The sequence below is a fragment of the Mycteria americana genome, chromosome 2, assembly GCF_035582795.1.
Source record: "Mycteria americana isolate JAX WOST 10 ecotype Jacksonville Zoo and Gardens chromosome 2, USCA_MyAme_1.0, whole genome shotgun sequence".
Lineage (NCBI taxonomy): Eukaryota > Metazoa > Chordata > Aves > Ciconiiformes > Ciconiidae > Mycteria > Mycteria americana.
In genome coordinates, this window is record NC_134366.1 from 69422984 (window position 1) to 69446132 (window position 23149).

Consider the following 23149-nt stretch of genomic DNA (forward strand, 5'->3'; position numbering starts at 1 on the left):
CACATTATCCATGTAAATCTTCCTGGCTTTTTTTCTTGGTGTATACTAAACCTGGAAATATATTGCTGTTAAACTCAGGACTGTTATCTTAGATGTCTGACAGGTGGGAAATGACCTGCCTGAAGATGTGGGTTGGAAAGATGGTGTTTAAATGCTGATGAATGGTGTACAGCTGTGTATCCGGGACAGGGTGGAGCATTAATCCAGGTTTAACAGATCATGCTGAAATGTGTGTTCTGAAGCAGTGAAACTTTAATGTCCCCTCCAAGGTGCACTGTGTCCAGAACTGTGTTATTTGCCTGATGTGACTCCCTGTGGGGAAAGTCAGAGCATTGAGTAGATGCTGGGTGAGAAAAGTATTTCCTCTTCTAACACTGCTTAATTTCATTAATTGTTCCTGCTATAAGACAGCCAACAACTATATAGCTCGGTAAAATATTTTGGTTCCATCAGAATACAACCTGGAAGCTTTATAAAACAGAAAAAAAATAAAGTCCATATGGGTGTGATAAAAATCTCTCTTAATTAAGAAAAGGTTAGGATTTGTCAAAGTGAAGCACAGCAGTAGGACCACAAGAGTTACTGCAAAATTAGGAGAGGAAAGGGAACTTAACTACTTGAAGGGATTATCTTTTTTCCTGTAAGTACAGAGAACTTAATTGCATGGAGTCTTTGCTTGCTCGTGCAATCAGAATCACAGCTAAGCTGGTGATGCACTGAAATCAGTGTACCCCACCTCTTCAATTAATTTGTAATCCCAGTGTACACCTGAATTACACAGGTGCCTTTTAACTAATCCTTACAGGAAAATCTCCTGAGCTGTTGGGGTATCAGCTTACAGACTGCCACCTTTCAGTAGCACCCTGTGAGATCCAGCTGGTCTGGTTGCTGGATGGAAGTTCTTGTCATGGGCTTCACCAAGCAAAGAAAGGCAAAGGCTGTCTCTCAGAAGTTATTGAATAACGGCACTTGCTTCTAAATCTTCTAGTAAAGCCAATCAACAAAAACTGCATTAGATTGGTCAAGAGATGATGTGATTCTAGTATTTTTATATACTTGGTGCTACATAAAATGAACCAAAGGTGTTTAGTCATGTGTCTTCCAAAGTAATACCAAGATTGTGACAGGTCTCCATTGCTACTGGTGTTACAGGACTGCCTGGGCAGCGCTGCAGGGAACTTTGTAGCAAATCGTGCAGAAAACATGCAAGAGAATGATTTTGCTTTGACAAGCAGACAAGGTTCAGGCAATGGTGGGAAAGAAAAGGATGCATCCTCATTTCTAAATGGGAGGTGAATCCAAATGACTAATGTTCCCTTGCAATACAAGGCATCTGCCCAAGCTAGGAAGTGAACTGACAGGCTCATAAGTTGGACAAAACCATATTACTACCTGGAGAAACACACTCAAAAGGGAATGCATCAGCCCGCTTAGCCTTTATGAAGCTAGTGCTTTTAAAACATCTGGTTTTATATAGACCCTGTGTGCTAGTCAGGTCCAACTCAAATTGGTGCAAGCATTGTAACAGTCTGCTAAGCAATATTTGTTGTTCCTCAGTTGTAAATCAAGTTCTTGCCGTGAACAGCCTGCCGCCTTGATAGTTTCCTTGAGGGTGACGACTGCCTGGCAGAAGCTATTAAAATCAAACTAGAGAGTAAGAAACAAACATGCAATCCAGCAAAGGTCATGAAGATGACAGTTGTTTTAACCACACCAACAACTGGAAAAGGAACTATGCAAATTTTCAAGCCAATATAAAAGAAATTATTTAACATACTGAAAATTATTAAGATCATTAAAGGATTGCAGCACCTGCCAACAAGGCTGAGAGACCTGGACTCTGGAGAAGAGAAGGCTTGGGAGGGATCTTACCAGTGTGTATAAATACCTGTGGGGTAACAGTAAAGAGGATGGAGCCAGGTTCTCCTCAGTGGTGCCCAGTGGCAGAACAAGAGGCAATGGGCACACACTGAAACACAGGAAATTCTGTTTAAACATAAGGAAAAGCTTTTTTTACTGTGAGAATGGTTGAACGCTGGTACAGCTTGTCCAGAGGTTGTGGAGTCTCCATCCTTGGTGATTTTTGAAACCTGACTGGATGCAGTCCCAGGCAATCTGCTCTAGCTGATCCTGTTTTGAGTACGGCAGTTGGACTAGACGATCTCCAGAGGCTCCTCCTGACCTTAACTGTTCGGTGATTAGAAAAGAATGGCTTTCTAAAGGAGTTTAACTAGGGTTTTTAGGGTCTTTTATCGAAAGATGAATATTTTCTCAATAAAAATGAAATTATTGTCCAGACTGGTATTTAATAACATGCAACACAATATAATTACAATTAATTAGTGCTTCAATGACCTAAGGAAGTTTAATGCAACCTAATCTGCTCCAGCACACCTTAGTGGAAAAGACTGCAAGGGGAAGGGGGGTGCCCAGGTGCCCTCTTGAAGTTATTTGGGCTTTCAGCAGCTGCTGGTGATTTTGAGACTTTTGCATTCCCGTTTTCCTGGCATGCCTCAGCTCTCTTGGCTGCACCTGTGTCCTCTCTGAAAGCAGCCGCTGTGGGCTGTGGTGTATTTAATGGGAGCCACATGGCTGAAGAAGCGTGGTGCTGAATGCACCAGCTTGCTGCTTTTTTCTCCCTTTGAATATGTGTATCTTATAAGAGTTCAAACACAGAGAAGAAGTGGCTTCTGAGGCTCTTCAAGGTCAAGAGGTAAGAATTTCTGTGTTTATGACTACTAAGTGGTAAAACAAAACTAGGAATTTGAATGTGACTTTTCTCTTGTCCCGCTCCAGTGATCTGCTGGCTTCCAGCTCCACCCATTGCTTTCTTCCTTCTCCAGGCTTAAATATTTAATTTAGAGAAAGATTGGTATGATATTGCCCGTTCTCACAGCTTTGATGAACCCATGGGTTGGTTAGGATAATCAGGAGTGTTTAAAGTTAAAGGGGTGCTCTGTTAGGTCTCTAGGGGGAAAGTGAGACATGGAACCTCTCTGTAAGCTCTGCTTCCCCTAAGCAAGGCAGTAAAATCTCCTTGGTTTGCGTGGGGATATCTCCCTCAGGCTTTGGATAAGTAAGGTTAGAGCCAGGCCAGGCGGTGGTATTGTGGTGCAGCAATTAGTGAAGCCAGACCAGCGATATTGTGTGTGCCAGCTCAAGAGAGAGAGGGTGGTGAGCAAGCGTTGTGTTGCAGGCTGGGCTGGCTGTGGCCAGGTTTCCTGGATGCTTGTACACCCTGCAGCCACTGCAGGTCGCAGACTTACTAAGTGCACAGCAGTGACAAAAGGCAGGTGCATGGTAGTGTGTGCTAGATACTCCTAGCACAGACATAGGGAGGGACTGAATGGGCTGCGGTTGCTCTCCACAGCTGTAGCTTCTTTGGAGATTGGTAACAAGTCAAAGCTGCAGTCACGGAAGTGATAGTTGATGGATGTGAAGTGATTGATTTGGCTTTTCCTCATCAACTGTTTGATTCCCCACCAAACTTCTTCAGTTACCAAAAGCCAGAGTTGACCAAGCTCTGAGACACTGGATGGCCAGGAGATCTCCAGATCTCCCAGCTAGTTTTCTTGCTAGGTGGGCTGTGGTAGTGTTTTTGGTTTGGTTTTTTTTTTTTTTTTTTTTTTTTGCTTACTCCTCAACTTGCTCCTGCTGGTGGGCAATCCTCTACCTCTGTTGGCTGAGCTGCTGCATTGACAGAATCAAGGCACAATCAAAATCTCTGGTTGTAGCCTGACTGAACCATGGCAGTATTTTGCCTGTTCTGCACCTCCTGAGCGTTTTCCTCCCTAAGCAGAAGTGGGAGAGTGAAGGTGCTCTCCCGAACTTGTGTTGGGCAGTGTGAAACACTGTGCGAAACAGTGGCTTTTTCTGTTATCTCAACCTTCTGTTATATAGCCCTTCAGCGTGAGCAGCAAGCCTCTTCCTGGAATTCATAAGTTACGATGAGTGGCCTTTGCTGTCTCTTGAGCTTTTTAATGATAACTGTGAGGGCGCAAATCTACCTGATATGCGACTTATTCATTAGCAGCGGAGGGGGCTGCTGCTGAGCTTCACCCTCACTGCTTTGTCCCTCCTGCTTTAGGTAATACCTTGTTGAGAAATGGGGGAAAACCGAAGCAGCAAGGGAATCGCTTTGAGAAGCTGATTTAGTCTTCTAGCCATGACAGAGCAGCCCAACTGCCCTGACTTTGGTCTGCAATTGTAGAAAAGTTTAGTTTCCTGGCAGTTTGTTTACTTATTTCAAATTCATAATACCAGCACACACAGGGCATAATACATAACTTCTCTTGAACAGCAAGTCTTTTGCAAGATATTTATTTTAGGCTTCTGCTGAACACATGAATAAACCAGGAAAAGAAAGAAATTACAATTATGACAATGATGAGGTCACTCTTAGAGAGAAAATTGTCTTGAGAGCACCCACTTAAGTGAAATTGTCACTTGTGACAACTGTGCATGTTCACAGACACAGCAGGATGCAATCGATTAATGGCTCCTTCGGCTCAATGGGAGGTGGAGAAGCAGCTGCCTTTGATTTTTTTGTGGGTTTATTTTTTTTTAGCCTTCTTGCACACCAATGCTTTCCACTGGGGAGTGGTAAACTGGAATATTCTGACCATCCTGCAGTTTCAAGGTGACATCCTGAAGGCACCAGCTGACATAAACCAAAAGAGATTTTTAACTTGTTTCAATCACTTTTAATATAGTAGTAAAGTTGGTGTAGAAACAGCTGGCACAGAGAAACAAATCATTCCACAAATTCATTGCTCTTAAAAATTCTCTCAAGTGTTTTAAAATTTGGTTTGTGAGTGCCAGCTTCTGAAAGCTGTTTTCCCTAATAGCATAGTGCAGCCCAAATTTAAAGGTGTCTGGGATGTGTGTTCCTATTTGTTGCAACCCAAATAAAATTCTGCCAGCTATTTTTAGACAGGACGTTCCTCCCCCCGCCCCGGGTGCCTTTCTTCCTCTCCATCTTGCGGGTGCATTCCTTGCTCTGCTCCTCTCCGGCCTTGGAGCCAGACTGTGTTGCTAAGGAATTATCCTGGCTTGGAGGAGTTTGAACACTGTGCAATCACTCAATGTGACTGCTGAAACCCTGATGGGGTATGAAGGTGGCTTCTCAAAGGACAGGGAAAACTGTGTTGTTTGGGGGCTGAGGGGGAGCCTTTTCCTTCCTCTAAGCTCTGCTCCAAATCCACTTCTGTGAGACTCCTTGTGCTGCCTTTCCAGCTGGGAAGGACTATTATTTTGGGGTACTAAGACAGGATTTTTTTCAAAAGCTCCTGGCACTCGCCCAGCTCTGCTTTTGCTGGAGTCGGTGTGGAGTACATACAATTAGGCAATTAGGCTGCTGCACCTCTGTGCAGTGGGTCTGTGGCAGGGCTCTTCCCTCACCAGCCCTCCAACTCCATCTGATCCAGGACAAGCAACTGCTTCATTTAAAACAGGGCTTGAAGGAGCAACTAGTTGCTCGCCTCAGCGTGGCCTGGGCTCTCGGCCCTTCCCTCCGCTTGCTTCGGGGCAGGCAGGTGTCACTTTGCAGGACTGGTGCCTTGACCGCCCTCGCCTCTGGGCAGCCTCCCCATCCCCGCGCTGCCTGTGCCTGAGCAAACGCTCCCTCCCAGGTCCAAACCAGCTCATGCACTCCCCGTTTCCCTTCTTTTCAGTTTCTCTCTCTTTTTAATAACTACATAAACAAATAACCCCTGATGGACAGACTGCTTACTCAGAGCCTGAAGCGTTTCAGTGGTTTGGGAGCCTCAACTACTTTTGCAGAGAGAGCTCACCTCCTGGTGCCATTTTACTGTGTCTGTATCAGGCTGGTTGCCTCCCAGCCCTCCACTGCAAGCACCCACCTGTACGTTCTGCAGAGCCCCACCAGGATGGCCCACTAACATGTTTGTTATTTCTCTCGGGGATCTCAGGAGCTCCTCTTTGTGGAACAGGTGGGAACAAGCCATTTTACTCTTAGTTCCTCAGCTGGGTGCAAGGACACTAAGTCCTGCCTAGCCCCAAGTGGAGCTGTGCGCAGGACACCACATGTAAGCCAAGACGGTTGAGTCTGACAGATCTGTCTGCCGCAAACCCTTTTACAGAAGATTTATTTTTTTTTTTCTCCTAAGATTGCAGGTGGAAATGCATGGAGAGCCCATTTTAAAACAAAACTCTGAGAGATGTAGGCACTTCAACTACTGCCATAGTTTAACATCTTCAGTTATCTTCACAGTAACACAGTGAAACAGGAGGGAACTGTTATTTCCCTCCATCTGTGAGGTGGGGATGAGGAGGAGAGAGGAGCTCGGAGCCCAGGTGCCCAGGAAAGTGTGGGTGTGCAAGAAGGGTGGCTGGGGACCTCTGGGGGTATCCCTGGTCACTAGGGAGGAGGCCAGGTCTGTCCCTGCGCCTCTCGAGTCCCAGCCTAGTGCCTTCCTCCCATAATTTTTACACCTCGCTTCCCATAGCTATTCAGAAGAGAAATACAGTAAGTCGTGCTCATCTAATTATGAAAAGAAAACATTACCATATGGCTGGTGGCAGCTGAGCAAAAATGTTGTAGCTTTGGGTTTCTAAATAGAGCTAACAGAAGTGCCTAACAAACTCTGAGAACAAGTACATGTGAGGAGGTATGCATCTAATGAAATTTCCTCTTTTGCAATGGAAGATGGACTTTGAATTCATGTAGTAATTCTTTGCTCAGTTCTAGGAATCGGTTTGCCCTTGACAAGAGAGGCTTTCAGGCTTCATTATTACAAAAATGTAAAGTCGCTACTATATGATGTGGAGTTAGAGCATCCTTCTACTGTAATAGATCTGTTCTAGCACTTTTTTAATTATAAAGACTGTGTTTATTGGATAGCTTGAAAAAATCCTGCATGATTTTTAGCTCCCCTTGATAGGCTCTGGTGTAATGTGTAAGATAATTCCCCTACTGCAATACATGATACTAGGCTACAGTTAGGACTGCTGTTGAACAGCATTGCACCTTCTTGGGGAGGAGGGGTGGGAGGGGACAATACAGTACCTTGGCTCACAGTGTTTGTATATATACTGAGCTACAGTTTGTAGAACACATTTCACACAAATGAATGGCTCATTTTGTTCTGTTTCTATTCATACGGATGAATTCAATATATTTCTCAACTAACATTTTTGTCGTAATGACGGTAATAACCTTTCACAAGACCTTCAGACATGAATTTCTCTTCCTTTGTGTGCATGATCTCAGCAAAACAGATGACTAAAGCAAATATCCTGCCCTACTCTTTTCTCCTACCACTTCTCTCCCTGTGTCTATACATTTCTCCCAGTACGCACCATTGACGGGAGTGGTCCATCTCTGAGTTAATATAGAGGTACCCCGCTGATTTTGTTCCAGACACCGGTAACTTTATCTGCAGATGTAAAAGTATGTTAAAGTTTCAGTGAAGCAAGTTACTGAAATAGACACTTACTCCTTCTACAGTCCAAGACACAACACCTCCCTTTTAAGTTAAACCCTAATTTTTTTAATGTATTTCAGTTTCATTAAGCTTTTCAAATGGCTAATGTGTTCATGGCTATACAAGTATGCCTGTTCTGCCATACATTAATCTCTCTCTGCTGAAAGAATGTACTGTGTTACAGCTGCAACCCCCAGGGGAAAGCCACTCGCTCTCTGAAATATTTATGAGCGAACACCTTTCCTTACCAGAATGCATGGTGATCCGGAGAGGACCTGCACTGTGCTAGAGCTTCCCATAACCATAACAAGCCTCTAGGTTGAGATCCTCTACAGATCAGTTCATTAACATGCATTGAGGCAATGAGATGTTCAGTGATTTTTCTCAGTGTCACAAATTCTACCGCTCAGCTGTTTAACAAACAAAGGTAGGAGCTGCAGCACTGACCACAGCTAATTGCACTTGGTCTAACGTTTGAATAAAAGAAATGTTTGAAGTGTAGCGTTTGGTGGTAGTACTGCAGTAACAAATGGAAAATGCCAGGGGTTCTCCAACTGGCTCAGTAGGCAGGATCTGGGGATGTTGTGGAGTCGGTAAATTGATCTATGATATAATCATTAATGATGATTAACTAGTTTATTTCATGAGAATGTGAATGCTCATGAGCATGAAAAAGAGGAGAAGAAAGTTGGTGGTTTGTGTCCTGGGTGAGGTCAGCAGAAAGCAGGGTTTGACTTCACCCTGAGTCACCTGAGCAACCAGCGTTCTTAAAAGGTGATGCAGGAAAACATCTGTGGGACAGGTTCTCTTCTTCTTTTCAATCAGCCTAAGAGGTTGTACTTTTTTCCCCACACTTTTGGCCTTAGATATGATACCTTGTAGAATCTCTGAAACCTGGGAAATTGGGAAACATTTTGGCCCAGGGTATCATGTGGGTGAAGCCTGGCTGGAGCGAGATGGAAAGTGGAATTTTATGAGAGTTGGTTAAAGCTTGATTTTTTTTTTTTTAATTTTATTTTTTTTTTCTTGCCCTGATAGCCCCCCTCCTTCACTGTGCCATCTGCCCCATTCCTCACTGCCTTTGCTTGGTCCCAGGACTGAAAACTAGTCACCAGGAGGAACAAAATGATTCAAATGTGACGAGATCCCTCAGTGAGTTGCCTGGAGAGGTCACTAGGGACATTTTATGTCCCCAGCAAAACCAGGGAAGAGCAGCATGGATTAAGGGGTAAAAACACTGATGGAAAGTCCTCTTTAGGCAGCAACCCAGAATGGAAGTGGACTTGTGTTTGCCTCGCCCGAACCCTGGGCTGACGCAAGGAAGCCTTGTGCAATACTTCAGCACCCAGCACAGCATTCTCCAGTCACTACATAACCCCAGCGCTCAGCCCCACGCCGGGCAGCTGTCCTCTGTGGCACAGACTAACAGGTGCTTTTAAAAACCACACCATTTGTGCTGTACCACAGCATAGCTGGTGAGCAGCTATAAATCTCTGTTCTGAATAAAGCTTTAAAAACTAGCATGGGACATACCCGGGGAGAAGAGGGAGGCAGCTGCTATTTTAAAGATGGATCTTGATATGTTTCTGAAAATTATTTTGTGGCTTATGGTAGCAGGAGGGGGATCGACTGACTTGGGAGGTCCCTTGGCTTTCTGTGATGTGCCTATATAGCACAATGTGAAGATGCTGCTCTTGCTGTTTCTAGTCTCTTGCATTAGAGCATAAATTTGTGCTCTGGAAATCCATTCCTATTCCAAATCAACTGGCATCCCACCCTACTGCTTTCCAGGGCCAAGTCACTCGTGACCTGCTGAAAATGCCCTAGCTTATCTCTTGTCACCTGGTGCCTTGGGAAGCCACCCTGTGACACCACCTCCCCAGCATTACCTGTGCTCTTTCTGTGTCCACACGGTTACTCCCATCTGTCAGTCGGATGTTGTGAACCTTAAGAGGGGGAGCACCCAGGGCTTCCAGGGCATCAGGATTGCTGTTCAATTGTTCCAAAGCCTGCTGATAATACTGGGTCCTGGCAAAACTCTCTAGGTGAGAGAAACAGTATAGTGAGGAGACTGTCCACTTAAAATCAAAACGTAAGTTTAAAAAAAAAAAAAAACCAACCACGTTTCCTCCAGACTACCACACCCTCCCTGAAAAACACTCTGAAACTATTAATTGGGAGAAATCTGGCTAAAGGAGGAAACACACCCTTACATCAGAGAAGCAGTGCTGAGCTGTAACATTATTCAGTCCACTTAAGTGAAGAGGGCTCTGAATATAGCCTGTTCCATACTGATATGCAGTTCAGCTTATGGCTGTGTCACCCTGCTTTTCATATGTTTGTACATCATCTAAAAGGAAAAAAAAAAGGCGTAAGGATGAATATCTGAAAATGTTCTCAATGTAATTCAATTTTTTTTTTTTTAAAGGAGGTACAGAAAATACTTTAAGAATGGAGAACATTCTGCAGACATTGGTGTGAGACAGGAACAGCTGCTGCTGGTGTGAAACTCTTGCTGTGGTCTTGATACAGCTTTTCCAGTGGCAGCCATGAAGCTGCAACTCTACCGACGGATGCATTAAAAGGGAGGCACAAAGAAGTGCTATTAGAGTTTTAATGGTCAAGCAGCAACAATAGCACAGTAGACTGGATGCTGTAGTGTTGGCATATGGAGGACAATTGTAGTAAATTGCTGTTTATCAATGTCTGGTTACTATGTATAGCTGGGAAATGCCGTCCATTGGTGACCACTGCACAATGCAGAGCTGTGAGGCTGGAAACATGCCGACCCTCCTTATGGAGGCAGAGACTTGCTTATAAACAGTTTAAAGGCTTGCCTGCTGAGATTTCTAGATATGCTTCATGCCAACCTAACTTCACTCTCTTGACATCAAGAAAGGCGGAGTTAAGCCAAGAGTGTGCACGTGTGAAAATCCTACTCTGGCAACTTTGCTCTTGCCTTCCAAAGAGTTTAAAACAAGGCGTAAGGTCTGTTTCCTGGTCTCTAGCCTGCAGGTATTACTCTTGGAGCACGAGGCAGAAGGATGCTGTCCCCTCTCCCTAATTGGAGGCATCCCCTGTGAGCAGGCAGCATCCAGCTGGCATAGAAACAGCTTTGCTAGGCTGCAGCCCGCGCTGGTCCTCCCCAGCCCCCTGCGCCATCCTAAGGAGCTCCAGCAAAAGGGGTTGCAGCACACCAGCCCTTTACTGCCTGTGGATCGTGGCAAAGCAGCCACTCAGACCATGTTAAAAGTATGTTGTGCTCATCCTGTGGGTTGGAGGGGAAATGGGTTTGAGTTTCCTGCTGCTCCTTCTCAAGCTGTTCCTTGTTAGCATCTCGTGTATCGGACATAAAATGCCCAACCAACCTGTTTGTCCACGTGTTTTCAGTAGGAGAGCTGAAAGGATGCTGGGGTTGGCTGGGGAGACTGCTCCCATGAGGAGGGTGTGGAGGTGAAGAGAGTGAGTAGAAATAGGATTACCTGAGTGTTTGCACAAGCTGTCACAGAGACCATGTGCATGCAAACTTCTCTTCAGCCTGAAGGAAGGAGAGGGAAGCACCCCTCTCCTCCTGCTCCCACCACTACGGAAGCCACTTGCTCCTCACAGGTCCCAGTATGGGCCAGTTCTGTGCACTGGGATAGCAGAAGGAACTGGGATAACCCTGGGTGTGGGCCAAGGGAGGAAGGGTCCCAGTGTGGCTCCCCTGTCTGTTGGTGGCTACAGAAGGACACACTCTGCAGCAGAAAGTGTCCTTTCAACAGCCTGGTTGGCTTGTCACTGAGTTATCAGACAGCTACTCGGTGGCCACCGATATTGCAACGGAGCAAGAAGTAGCCATTGCATTGTGCCACTTGATTGCACAGCTAAGTGATGCGGGGAGTGAGCCCTTTGACTTTCTGTATAGCACAGGGGGTGACTTCCCCCCCCGACCCCCCCCCAAGAGATTTCTAGGTAACAATGCTGAAGCTGAAAATTAAAAAATGCTAATGTCCTTGTTAAAGCCAGATTCAATGCTTTAAAGCGTAAGAGGATCATATATCTGTCATGTACTCCAGAGCTTGAGGGCATGAGCTGCCTGATATGAAAGACTGCTTTCCAGCCTTGTCTGATTTGTTATTAATACGTGTAAAATGAAGGGGAGGTTTTGGAGCTTATCTGAGGGCTTGAGGAACAGGCTTGGCTACACTTTTCTGGCAGCATCCTCTGTTACAAGGGTAGGTGAAAAGCAGTATCATTTGATAGTACCAGCAAGGGAGAGCCACAGGGCCAAAAGGCCTATAGCACCCCCCGAGAGAGAGGCAAAGCCTATTTCTAGTCTGATGCTAAATATCTAGAAACAATTTTAGAAAAAATAAACATCTATCATTTGGACTAATAATTTGGATTCTTGGCCAAAGACACGTAGCAACTAGAGCTGTCTATAAACAGTAATGGCACCTGTCTAGGTTTTTTTCTCCTTGTCCTGGTGTTCTCAATGCTGAGCACTCTTATCTGCCCCTCTTTCAGGAGAAACTAATGATGTCTTAGCGCTTCACAGGCATGTTGTGTTTAAGGGCCAGCACCACAGAGAGATTTACAGATAAAACTGCTAGACTTTAATACCTTCTCACAGATGGTCCTCTCTTCCTGCGCAGTTGTAAAATCTCAGTAAGAAGCGAAACCTGCATTACTGCCTAAGCTTTCACTGTGCCCTCGCCCTCAGGAAACCCCCAGAAACCAGAGTTTCTCTTGACCACAGCGGCCTGTTTCCTATGCAATACCCACCTCTGGAAATGCGTGCAGCAGCGCTTGGGAGAGCAGCAGCCCTGGGGCTGAACAAAGCAGAGCTGACAGAGGCAGAACCCAGAGGCTCAGCCACACTTCCCTTAATGTCATCTGCTTTTCACATCTTGCATGCTGCTATTTTCCCCACTACACAAAAGCAAATGAAAGGGGCAGAGGAGAAATAAGGCTGCTAACAGCACCAAGACTTACTTTGCATAAGATTATACATCACGATGCATCCCCCACCGCTGAACAGTCCCATGAAAACAGCCATTTGCTGCAGTTTTCTTAGAGAAGCTGGCATTTTTCCTCCCTGAAAAGAAAAAGGGAAGACATTTGTTGTAAAAGAAGAAAGCTAAAGGGTTATTTCCCCTCCTCCTCTTTCCTAAAAGCCCTTTCCAACCAGGCCTGAATGAAAGCGCAGCGCACAGGCATCAGGCTCTCGCTCGCTGGGGCCCCACTGCGCGCCCAGAAGGAAGGGTGATGAGAACAGAGCAAACCGGGGACCCAGCCGGGTTGAATGTGTTTATTCAACTTCTTTTAGCGATGCCACCACTTCGCTAATTGCCGAGAAGAAAATGACCTCCCCGGCGTGGCCGGGGGCCAGTGCCGCGGCGCATTGTCACGGGGGCTCCCGGTGCCTGTGTGCTTGCTCGCACACTGTGAGCATTCAGGCTCCGGGGGCCGGATTTCTCTCTTGAGTAAACTCCTCTAAAGTAAACACGCTCGCGGCAGGGCTGGATTTGGCCCGGAGTGGTAAGGGACAGAGCCAAGCCAGCACTGTGCCAGCAAAGATAATGGAGCCAGGGTGCGTGTATTCTGTTGTGTTGTTTTTCTCCCAAGCTGTGGATAAACAGGAAGGCTCTTGCAAGCTATTTCTCTTCCTTCCTGCATCCCCTAGCCCAAGCTTGTCCTTTTAATGAGTCATAATTTTGGCATTTGAATGAATGACACAGCAGAATAAGAAACACCTCTGAGAAAGTCAATCTACTAAACGCTTCCACGGTTTGGGTAAGAGGGGGACCGTGTGGCCTGAAGAGACTGAGCTAATGCTCCTGCCCACAGCAGGAGTCAGAGTCGTCAGTGGGAGAGTAGCACGTTGCTTCAGGCTGTGGCAGGATGGGACTTGACTGAGCATCCGAGTATCAGCTTATGCTCTTGCTTCTCTCGCAGCTGGGATGGTAGGGAGGAATGTTCTTGACAGCAATTTAAAAAAAAAAAAAAAAAAAAAGTAGCAAAAGGCTTGCCTTTTTGATGTAGGCACATAGACATCTGAATACTTGGGGAAGCTGTATGGGACTTATAATCCCAAAGGCTTCACACCTCGATCCTTGTGCCACGATGGCGTGACTTAAGCGTTACACTCGGCGAGAGCTGGTTAATGAACCAAGGCCCAAACCAGTTACAGAAATGTGACCTGGGCAAGGCCGTTTGAGTCCTGTTGTGAAAACCCCCTCTAGCATCCCTCAGGTATGCATTAGTCAGGTATTTCTCAGAAGACAACCACAGTTTAGAGAGGGTGGAGAGGCAAATGTCAGGACTCCTTCCCGTCGTGGCCGGGTCAGGGTGACATGGGCAGCCTCCCTCTGTTCACCACTCTGCTGACATGCCCGTATGCCATCTCTTGCATCCTCTGGCCTGAGGGAAACCGTGAATGCAACCCAGGTACAACCTTCATCTACTGCCCTGTTGGCACTAGCGTTCAATCGTAATGCATGCTATCCCTTAGTTGAAGGCTTTCCTTGGTAACTAGTTCCCTTGATTTTAAGAGCTCTTAATATTTAAGTTTACTGGTTAATTTACTTCAGATTTATGGATAAATCTGTTGGTAGCAACAGTAGCAACCCACAGAAGCACGTGGGTATTACATCTATTTTATGCCCCAAAATCCCCTAATTGTGCCATTGGGACAGTCAGCCATCGTCTCTCTCACTCCTGATCTGTTTCACTGAAGAGTTTTCTTCTTCACTTCCCCTGGGGAACTTGAGTGGTGTGAGAAGTTGCAGCAGAGGAAGTGCGAGTGTGTTTTTACAGAGAAACAGCGGCAGTCGTTTCACAAGGACATTGAGAGCTTTCTGCTCACCTGCTTGTGTTTGCAACTTTCCTTAAATCACAATTTATAATGTTATTTCCCCCCCTCAAACGGCAAAATCTGATTAATAACTGAGTTTCCCATAAGATCCGTCTGGCCAGGAGGAGGATCCAACAGCAACGCCACATAACAGGGAGAAGAAAAAAAGGTGGTAAATCTGGAGAGCGGATCAGATATAACAGGCTGTGACATGTGACATTTGTTTTTGCGCCTTTCAAAGTTGTGGCCAGGCAAAATTTGCTTTCTGTCATGAAATTCAGGGTAATTTAATGCAAACGTCTAGGGGTGAGGGGTGCTGCCGGCAGTTTGCTGAGTAAAAGTGGGAAGCTCTTGCACTAGTGAGAAGGTTTTGACTGAGGCTCAGGGGACCTGACTAGCAAAGGGCGGAAATTAGAGGCTTTGCAACTTGCTGTCAGTGGGTTTGGGGTTTGTTAGGTCTCACGGTCTGCTTGCACCCAAACAAGGGGGATGGAAAGTAAGAGGAGCTTCATGCTGATCCGTCACGTGCTTGTGCACGCTCTCATCGCTGCCTCTGCTCGCAGCAGGTCAGCGGCTGCAAGTGCCCTGATGGTGCCATGTGGAGATGGTGCCATCTGGCAAGGCAGCTTGGCAGCCGAGAAGTGGTGCTCCTGGCAAGCGCTGCTGCCCCATGCAGCACTCCCAGCTGCTCCTGATGTGCTGCCCCTGCCTGCAGCCGTCACCTGTTGCTGGTGAGGCAGGGACACGGGTAGCTGAGGTGCACCCAAGTTGTGCAGCCCACACCGGCTCTGTGAAGGTCCTCATTGCCGTAACAGGGAGAGTATCTCCGTTGCTTGCTTTTGGTTGCAGTGGGAAGCCTGCAGGCTGGCTCACCCCATCCCCAGGCTAGCCCTTGATGCTCTCCGTCCTCTTGTTTCTCAGCTGTTTTCCCAAGCCAGTCCTATGACAGCACATTGCAGGAAGAGTTTCAGAGCTACATGTTTTAACAAGTCTCTCAAGACCTTGCAAACTTTCTCTTTGATCCCACAATTCCCTGTTAGCTTCCAAAAGCAAGGACAGAGGTGTCCTGGGAGCCCAGTGCATCCCTTGCAGGGGGGCTGCTGCTCCCCTTGCCTGCCATCATGGTCCCTTGTGGCATGGATGTCTGGATCCAAATCCAAATCCTTGAGCATCCCTTGGCATGCAGCTGCTGATGACTTCTGAATTATGACACTGGAGATACCAATGGTGTCAGCTTGTGGAAGACCGAAACATTGTAAGGAGCTGTTGTCTGTGAGGACTCGTCACTAGGATTTCTGCCCTCTGGCCAACTGTGTTTGCTGCTCCCATCTGCTGCTCTGCTGAAGTGCCATGGAGGTGGCTTGCTAGGGAAGGGAAGCAGAGACATGCCCAGAGGTGTGCCTCCTGTCCTGAGCCTTTCTGAAAATTACTTACAGCCTGCAAAGTATAGAGCTACTAAAGGGAAGGACCAAGCTCCCTCGAGTTCAGTCGCCACAAAGGGAGTAACTGTAAGACAATGCATTTAGGAGAATCTTATAGATACAACGTGCAATTGCCTCCTAAGGAGGGAAGTTCATGTTGTTATCTGTGGTGGAGATCTCCCCTCAGAACCTGTTATACCACTAAAAAGTATGCAAGTCAACTGGTGGAAAAACAGATTTCTTCACAGCCAGTAATTAAAAAAGCACAATTTCCAAGCTATGCTGTTCTGCAAAAACGTCTTTTCCCCCGTGCTATTTGCAGTGGTAAGAAAGATTAAGTGGAGATTAGCACACACAAAAGCACTGAGCCTACAGTTACCAAAAGAAGAGACATTAAATCATTATAAGTACTGTTCTCTAAAAATAAATATTAAAGAGCAGAGCTTCCTAATAAGGCCGATGTTCATTTTGTGCCTTGAAAATAGTAGATATGGTGGAGAAGGTAGAATTCAGGCTTGACTTTGAAACTAAGCAGGACTCAGGCAGTTAACAACAGGATTTAACAAACCCAGAGAGGTGGAAGACTCCCAGGGTCACATGTGAAATGGTGGGTTACTGCAACAAGAAAGTCTGTTTTTAATTAGACTTTGTGTTCCCCACAGAGGATCTTCTAAAAATAGGCTTGGCTTAAGAGATTCTCCCTTATTTCAGCAAATTCAGATTTTCTGTTTTGGTCTCTGAAATTCCTGTGGCAGAGGTTGGTCTCAGATACCTCCACCAAAGGCAGGTAGCGGTGAAGCAAGGGCATTTTCACCAAGCCACAAACATTCATTTTATTTGCCTCAGACCTGAATGAGGGAGCTGGGGCTGCAGGTTCTTTAGGGAAGGCATATCTTCCTTCTCCCCCTAGCACTACCAAGCTCCACCAGCACCTCCGGCTTCTGGGTGCTATCACAGACCAAACAGTAAACAACAATATTGCTCTGAAATCGGAGAGAAGCAACTTGATCCAGGCAAACTTCGTGTGATTACTGCTGGCTATCTCAATTTGTGCCACTGCCTACCCACCTGGCCAAGACAATATACTGCCAGGCCACCAATACAAGCAGCTGGGAGCCTTTAAATGACTTTGAACCACTGTAGTCCTGAGGTGTCAGCATGACACACTAAATATGTGTGGCAAAAAACTACTATTAAATTAAAACTTATCAATAAGCCTGAACACAGACCTGAGCATCTAACTTGTTGCCTAACCCTTCTGCAACGCAACTCTCCCTTGGGCTGGTGGGATTTGAGTCAGCCTCAGGTCCAGCTTTTCTGCAAGCCACCTAGGTAGTCATAGAAGTCACAGGAGATGAGGCAAACCACGCACAAGCACACACTTGTATTTCACATTCTTGCTTTCTTGCCCATCCATTGATCTTGTAAGATCCATAAGGCATCTGGGTGTGAGCCAATTTCTATACTAATAGCATACCAGGACAACATTTTGGAGACAGCTTCTTGACACTCACTGTCTACAAAATACCTTCATCACTGGTATTGTCACCAAAGACAGGACAGTACAGCAGTAGTATTTCGACAGGATTATAATTTCAGCACGTTATTTTCTCCTTTTTCACGGAAATAGTCTCAACATACTATTTACCTCATTTCTGAGAAGTAACAGCACAAATTGTGCCCCCTGCCAGCACGTTCAGAAATACCAAAAACTTTGCATGTACTATCTGCCTTCACCAAAACCTCAGCAACTTGTAGGAAAGAAGTTTGCTTAATTCACAGTCAACCCAAAAGTAGGAGTAATACTTTTTTTTTTTCCCTCAGTGGTTCTTCTCCAGATGCACTAAAAAGGCATAGTTTGGCATTTAGGGAGGTAAAACACCTTTTCAGCCAGCTTTAAAATGGTCCCTTCCAGGGTGTCCTTGTGGATTGATTCCTGGAAATGTGTAACTTATCCTGGTTAAAATGCTTTGAAGGGACAATTCTATGTATGAGGAAGATTACTGGCAAGCCAGGAAACTGCGTTAAGTTTATTTTCTGCCTTTGCTGCTAGCTAATGAACAAGGAAAGTGAAAGTAGTCAATAGAGTGATTAAGGACTCTAAACAGCCACCTCATTCTTGTAGTTGTATCGCATCTCCTGGGGCACATGCTACAATGCAGGTGGCTTGCTCAGTTAGTACAAAGCCTGACAAGGCGCCTACAGATACTTTTGTTTCATTTCCTTTTTCTCCTCTCTTGGGTGCTCTCATTTGCACGTTTCTATATATTTATATATCTTCATGTATCTTCTGTACTCTACTGTCAAAGACTACTTCCCCAATGTGCTCTTAAGCTGCCCAGTCTCATCTGGCGGGCTCGCCTGCACTGCATTTCTTTTCCTCCTGCCTGCCCACCTTCACCCCTCTACACGCCCTCTTCCCCTGCAGACCATTGTACCACCCCAGCACCGGGCAGACAGAAACGGTGGGGCCACAGTTCCCGTTGTCTGAGGAGCGTTCTCCTGCCATCCCTTGGTTTATCCCTCTGAAATGGAGTCCGTCTTCCTAACTGCAGGTAATGAAGGCAGGTGCCTAAATCCCTTTTTGCTTTTCTCCCAAGTTGCAAAGATGCTACAGCCTAGTTTGTTTAGTCTTTTTGAAGGCCAAGCTCATGTGCCAGCCAGTTCAACAACCCACTCCACATCATCCTCCAAGACAACTAGAGCTGCCCATGCTTTGTACTGGAATACGAGGGATATCACAGAAAAGAGGCACGACTAGGGCGTGTTATTGGAGAAGCAGGATAATTATACCTACAGTGTGACCCATTTTTGCTGTTATTGGAGCATGGCGTTATAGGTTAATGCCTAATAATCTGTCATTAACATCCCTAATTATATGTTTCTGTAATTGGACACCATGGAGGGGGGAGGAAGGTGTGAACGTTCATCTTTTGTGTTTTAGAGGTGAATTGCAAAGGGAGTTAAGAGTAAGAATTCTTAAGTAGGGTAAATGAAAAAGTTGCATCCCAGGTGCAGGAAGGAAAGATCAGTGATGTTTATGGTTTTAACAGTGAGTGGTTTACCTGCGAAAACTACAGGACAGCTTCTTGGCTTCCCTGCTGCCGGGAGTGAGGTCACGAGCACTGCAATCCAAGGTTCAAAAGAATTGCTCTATGCTGTACCCGTGCCTCCCCACAGCATGCGTCACAGCCCAGCTTCCAAATGGGCACGTTAAAACAAAAGAATCGCATAAAGAAATAGCAAATACAGTCCTTTGACGGTCTTGTGCTGTCAGGATGAGAGGGAATAGCACTCTGTGCTTAGCAGGAGCTTAGCAGAAGTGGACTGTCAAGCCAGGGAGGTTTTCATAGTGTGATGTGTATTTTCTGTATACAGTTTGCTAGAATAGGTTTACTAAACCTGCAAGGTAAGTGATCAGTGAAGAGTACCAAACCATTTCTCATGGAAAGATCAAAGAGCTTGCAGTGCTTTCTATGCGGTGGTAACTACTTAGCTCTCTTGCCAGTCTGTGGGCATATATCTGTATCCAATACATTAATTATGCCAAAGACACTGACAAGTTCTCAAAGCCAAAAGCAACGACCTATCTAGCTTTAAGTCAACTTACTAAATCCTGAGATGGGGAAAAAGCATCAAGAAACACAAAGAGTCTGTAATAACCTTCTTGGCTAACAGGTCACATTTTGCCTTGTAAAGAGAAAATAGTCACAAAAGTTCACAGAAGTACTGCAGATGTCATTGGGCAAGGAACTGTATGTGGCTATGTTAAAAGTTAGTACCTGCCTGGAAGTTTACAGTCTCTAACTCCAGTCCTGATAAGGCTTATGCCTGTCTGTAGTCTTACTAACTTCAATAATACAATCCACATGCATGCATTAAATCGGCATGCAGTAGACGGTGACCTAAAGGAACTGAATGCTAGGGGAGGCAGTCACAGGGAAAAAATGTTTAAGGCAGGAACATAGTGTAAATCATACGATGCTTGTTCCCTTGTAATGTGTCTGCTTCCGGAAATGAGGGGGTAAAAGATGTGATCTACTCTGCTGTGATCAGCATGGAGCCTGATTTACAAAGCCTTTAAAAATATCAGCGGAGGCGGGAAGGTTTGCAGCCCTAAGGCCAAACATCTTGCTGATATGCCTTTTATTATATGGTATTATAGCAGTACATACTTTTGGCACTTCACAAACACCTTGCTCTTATTCAAACTTCCTACTGAAAACCAAAAATATATAAAATGCTACCCTAAATCCCCCCAGATTCTCAGATGTGGTAACTTTATTTCAAGTGCCCATCTTTACACCCTCTCCAGAAGGGCCCCTCCTTCAGAAAATGCTGACCCTACCCTTCTTCTGAAACTCAAGTCCCTTTGAAATACATCAGATCAACACTTTAAAGCCTAAGGCTTTGAGGAAAACTCATTACTTTCAAACATCTTGGACACCTGGATTGTTTCCAGAAGTTGGTCCTTGCCCATGTGAGCAGAACTGGTTCAGTATCAGCTAAATCTGTTAACGCAAATTAAGATCTGGGGAAAAAATAACCTCAAAGACTCGTGACTTTTTAATAAGGACACATTGGACACCAAAACCAGCACAAGACCAAAAGGGATTCTGACCTAGAAACATTATATTCTCAGAAAGACAAAAAGGGAAAAAAAAGTTACAATGGGAACCATTAAAAAAAAAAAAAGAGAAGAAAAGAAACTCCCATAATACGTGAAGGTTTCTGTTCAGACAGATTCAGCTTAACTTGCGCACAGAGCTGTGCAAGATGGAGATGGAGAGAGCAAAAGGGCGAAGGAAGTGGTGGAACCTGCCACACTGTTTGCACGTGCAGCATCTGGAGTCAGACCTTTAACTTGATCTGAGGAGTAGCTACTGATTCCATCCACCCTTGGAAAAAGGAAAAGATATGCTGGATGCTCAGAAGACAGTTGGATGTGAATCAGCTTCTCTTCCAAAAATGAGTCAAGGCAAGAGGAATTTCAGAGAACAGCTGACTGCAATCCATATTTTCCTCCTCAGAGCATGTGTGGGAAAAGATTTGAGGGGAAAAAATATCTCTCTCTTTAATGCTTTAAGTGATGTCTCTATTTATTCACTAAATCTTAGGTCCTTCTATAGCTCCTGTTAGGGAAGGCAGGGATTTTTTTTCATTTTGCAGAGGTGTGGCAGAAAAACACAGAACGACTTCACAGGAAGCCTGTGTCAGGTCAGGCACTTGGTCTCCAGAGACCTGGGCTGTGTCCGGGCCCATGCACCATCCCCTCTCTTAGGCTAAAACATACCAGCCTAGACAGGTTCAGCACAACTGCAGGGCTGTTTCCTACAGCGAACCTACCTTTAGTGATACAGGGACAAGCTTTTCCTATGGAGCTACAGCGTAGGGCTTTGCCCAACAAGGAGGTGTGACAGTCCAGCTGCACAAAAGCACAAACCACGCTTTTACGTACTGTTGATGGGTGAGATTGTTCAAAACATGGGATGTTTTGTGTGTGCTCAACAGGCGATACCTTTTACAGGATCATTGTTTCCTAAAAGTGCTGGGATCTTTGAAAATTACGCTGCTTTATGGCGTTTTCAAGACACACCCTCACTAGTAGCTTTCAAACAGGGCTGCTAACAACATACGTTACTGCCTCATAAACTTATAGCTACCATAATCTTCAAATACTTGTTTGTGGGGTTTGATGATCAAATGCTAGATTACTGAGGGCTAAATACAACGAAATTTGACAGATGTGGCGTACACGAGACACATAGGTGTGCTATGATCCATTAGAAAAGGAAACAGGACCAGTTAGCGAGGAATCACTGCTGCTAATGATGCTGGCAGGGACCCATGCCCACAGACTTCTTAAACTGAAGGCTGCAGAGGAAAGACTTTGCCTTTGACCACAACACAGACATTTTTCCATTGTTTTTTGTTTTCTTTTCTCATCGCGTGCTACTCGGCTCTCTCTTTGTGGGAATTAGGAAGAGTGATAAAGAGATCCCATCACTTTTATACAATGTTACTCCCAGTGGCCTCTGCTTAGATAGAAAAAGCCCCTACTCAGAGTTACTTCCAATCTATCTGTGGCTTTTGCAGTTCATATGACACCAGTGCAGGCAAAGCAGAAGACTGTGCTCCCAGGTTTCACAAGCAGCTCAGGGACTGACTCACTGTATCGCTGTGGCTAAAACCATAAACTTTGGGTGTCTCAATTCACACATGTAAAAAGAAGTGACTAAACACTTCCTGGTTCCTACTTCACTGGAAGATAGCAACATTTAATGGCTGCAAAATGCTCTGACAGCCTAAGATGTAATTTTATTTAGGTATGAAATTGGCTGTGTGCAGTACACGCATGTTAAGAGGCATGACAATGTGTTCCAGGAAAAAAAAAAAGTATTTTGCAGCCTGGCACAGGGCAGGCTGTAGGACCAGCAGAATAATTACAGCAGCCACAGTTGGCACTTATTAGAAAATTAAAGAAGCTGTTAACAAGTCATTAATAATCTGTGACTACCTGCCTTAATAGTATTCTTCAGTCGATAGGCATGAGGGTGAGGGGGTGGAGGAAACAGTCACACCTTCTAAGTCACTGTAGAAGGCTGATACCCTTATTTTTCATCACTTTGTAATCTGCTTGTTTACTTCCCTTCTGGTGTGTCTTCCGACTGGCTCTTCTCTCGCTGCTAGCTCTCACACCAAAGGACTGCAAGGCTCTCAGCCAGGGAAGCCAGCAGCCGCACCTGCAACAGCCAGTCCTCTGCCCTCTCTGCAGTGTCCCAGCCCGGTAGCTGTCTCCCTGCTGTTCAGTTGCCTCTAAATACCTCTCCTGAGCATGTGCTCCTACTTTTGAAGATTATTTTGTCTGCAAGGCAACCCTGTCCATATACAACACACTATGATTTGTTCGCTCGTGTCTTGCTCCTTGCCTTCCACGTATAGGCAGATGGTTGGAGGAGGAGAGAAAAGCAACTTGTTTCCCTGCTTCTTCAAACACACGTTTCCCAGAGCAGACAGATGCCTTAAAGTCAGATCCAGGGCATCAATTCATCTTTTGGGTTCAGCTGTAGCGTATAAAGCATTTGGTGGCTCTGGTCTAATGCTTTTGGACATTGTCAGGCCCCCTTCAGTGAACTACTGCCTTGTAACCAACTTGACAGCAAGTATTGTTCTACATTTATTAATACCGTACCTGCTATCTTCAAACTGACGTGTTCTAAGGCCAGGCATCAGCTGTGCTCAGCTCTGGCTTAAAAAAAATATTTAGAAAACAGCAGAGACCTTCTGCTGCTAATAAGTAAATAAATAAATAAAAACATGCCTTTACCATGCTGCTGCCACGCCTTTTTACCCTTTCAATCTCGATTTTGCAATAATTTTTTCTTTTCCTCAGGGTCTTAAAATTTGAAGTACCAACTTCCCTGCACCCTCCCCTTTTTGGCTTT

At 45.4% G+C, this 23149-nt stretch overlaps 1 protein-coding gene across 6 annotated transcripts in view; it reads right to left on the reverse strand.

The window, feature by feature from the left end:
• Positions 1-4552: 4552 nt before the first annotated feature.
• Positions 4553-23149, reverse strand: part of COA1 (cytochrome c oxidase assembly factor 1) — a 52062-nt gene continuing 33465 nt past the window's right edge. For all 6 annotated transcript variants that reach the window (XM_075493709.1, XM_075493713.1, XM_075493710.1 and 3 more), the window contains 4 exons: positions 12423-12525; positions 9335-9486; positions 7321-7397; positions 4553-4660 (listed from right to left, as the gene is read on the reverse strand). In XM_075493709.1, coding sequence (XP_075349824.1) covers positions 4564-4660; positions 7321-7397; positions 9335-9486; positions 12423-12516 — 420 coding nt within the window. In that variant the 5' untranslated portion in view covers positions 12517-12525 and the 3' untranslated portion in view covers positions 4553-4563. The remainder of the gene's footprint in view (positions 4661-7320; positions 7398-9334; positions 9487-12422; positions 12526-23149) is intronic.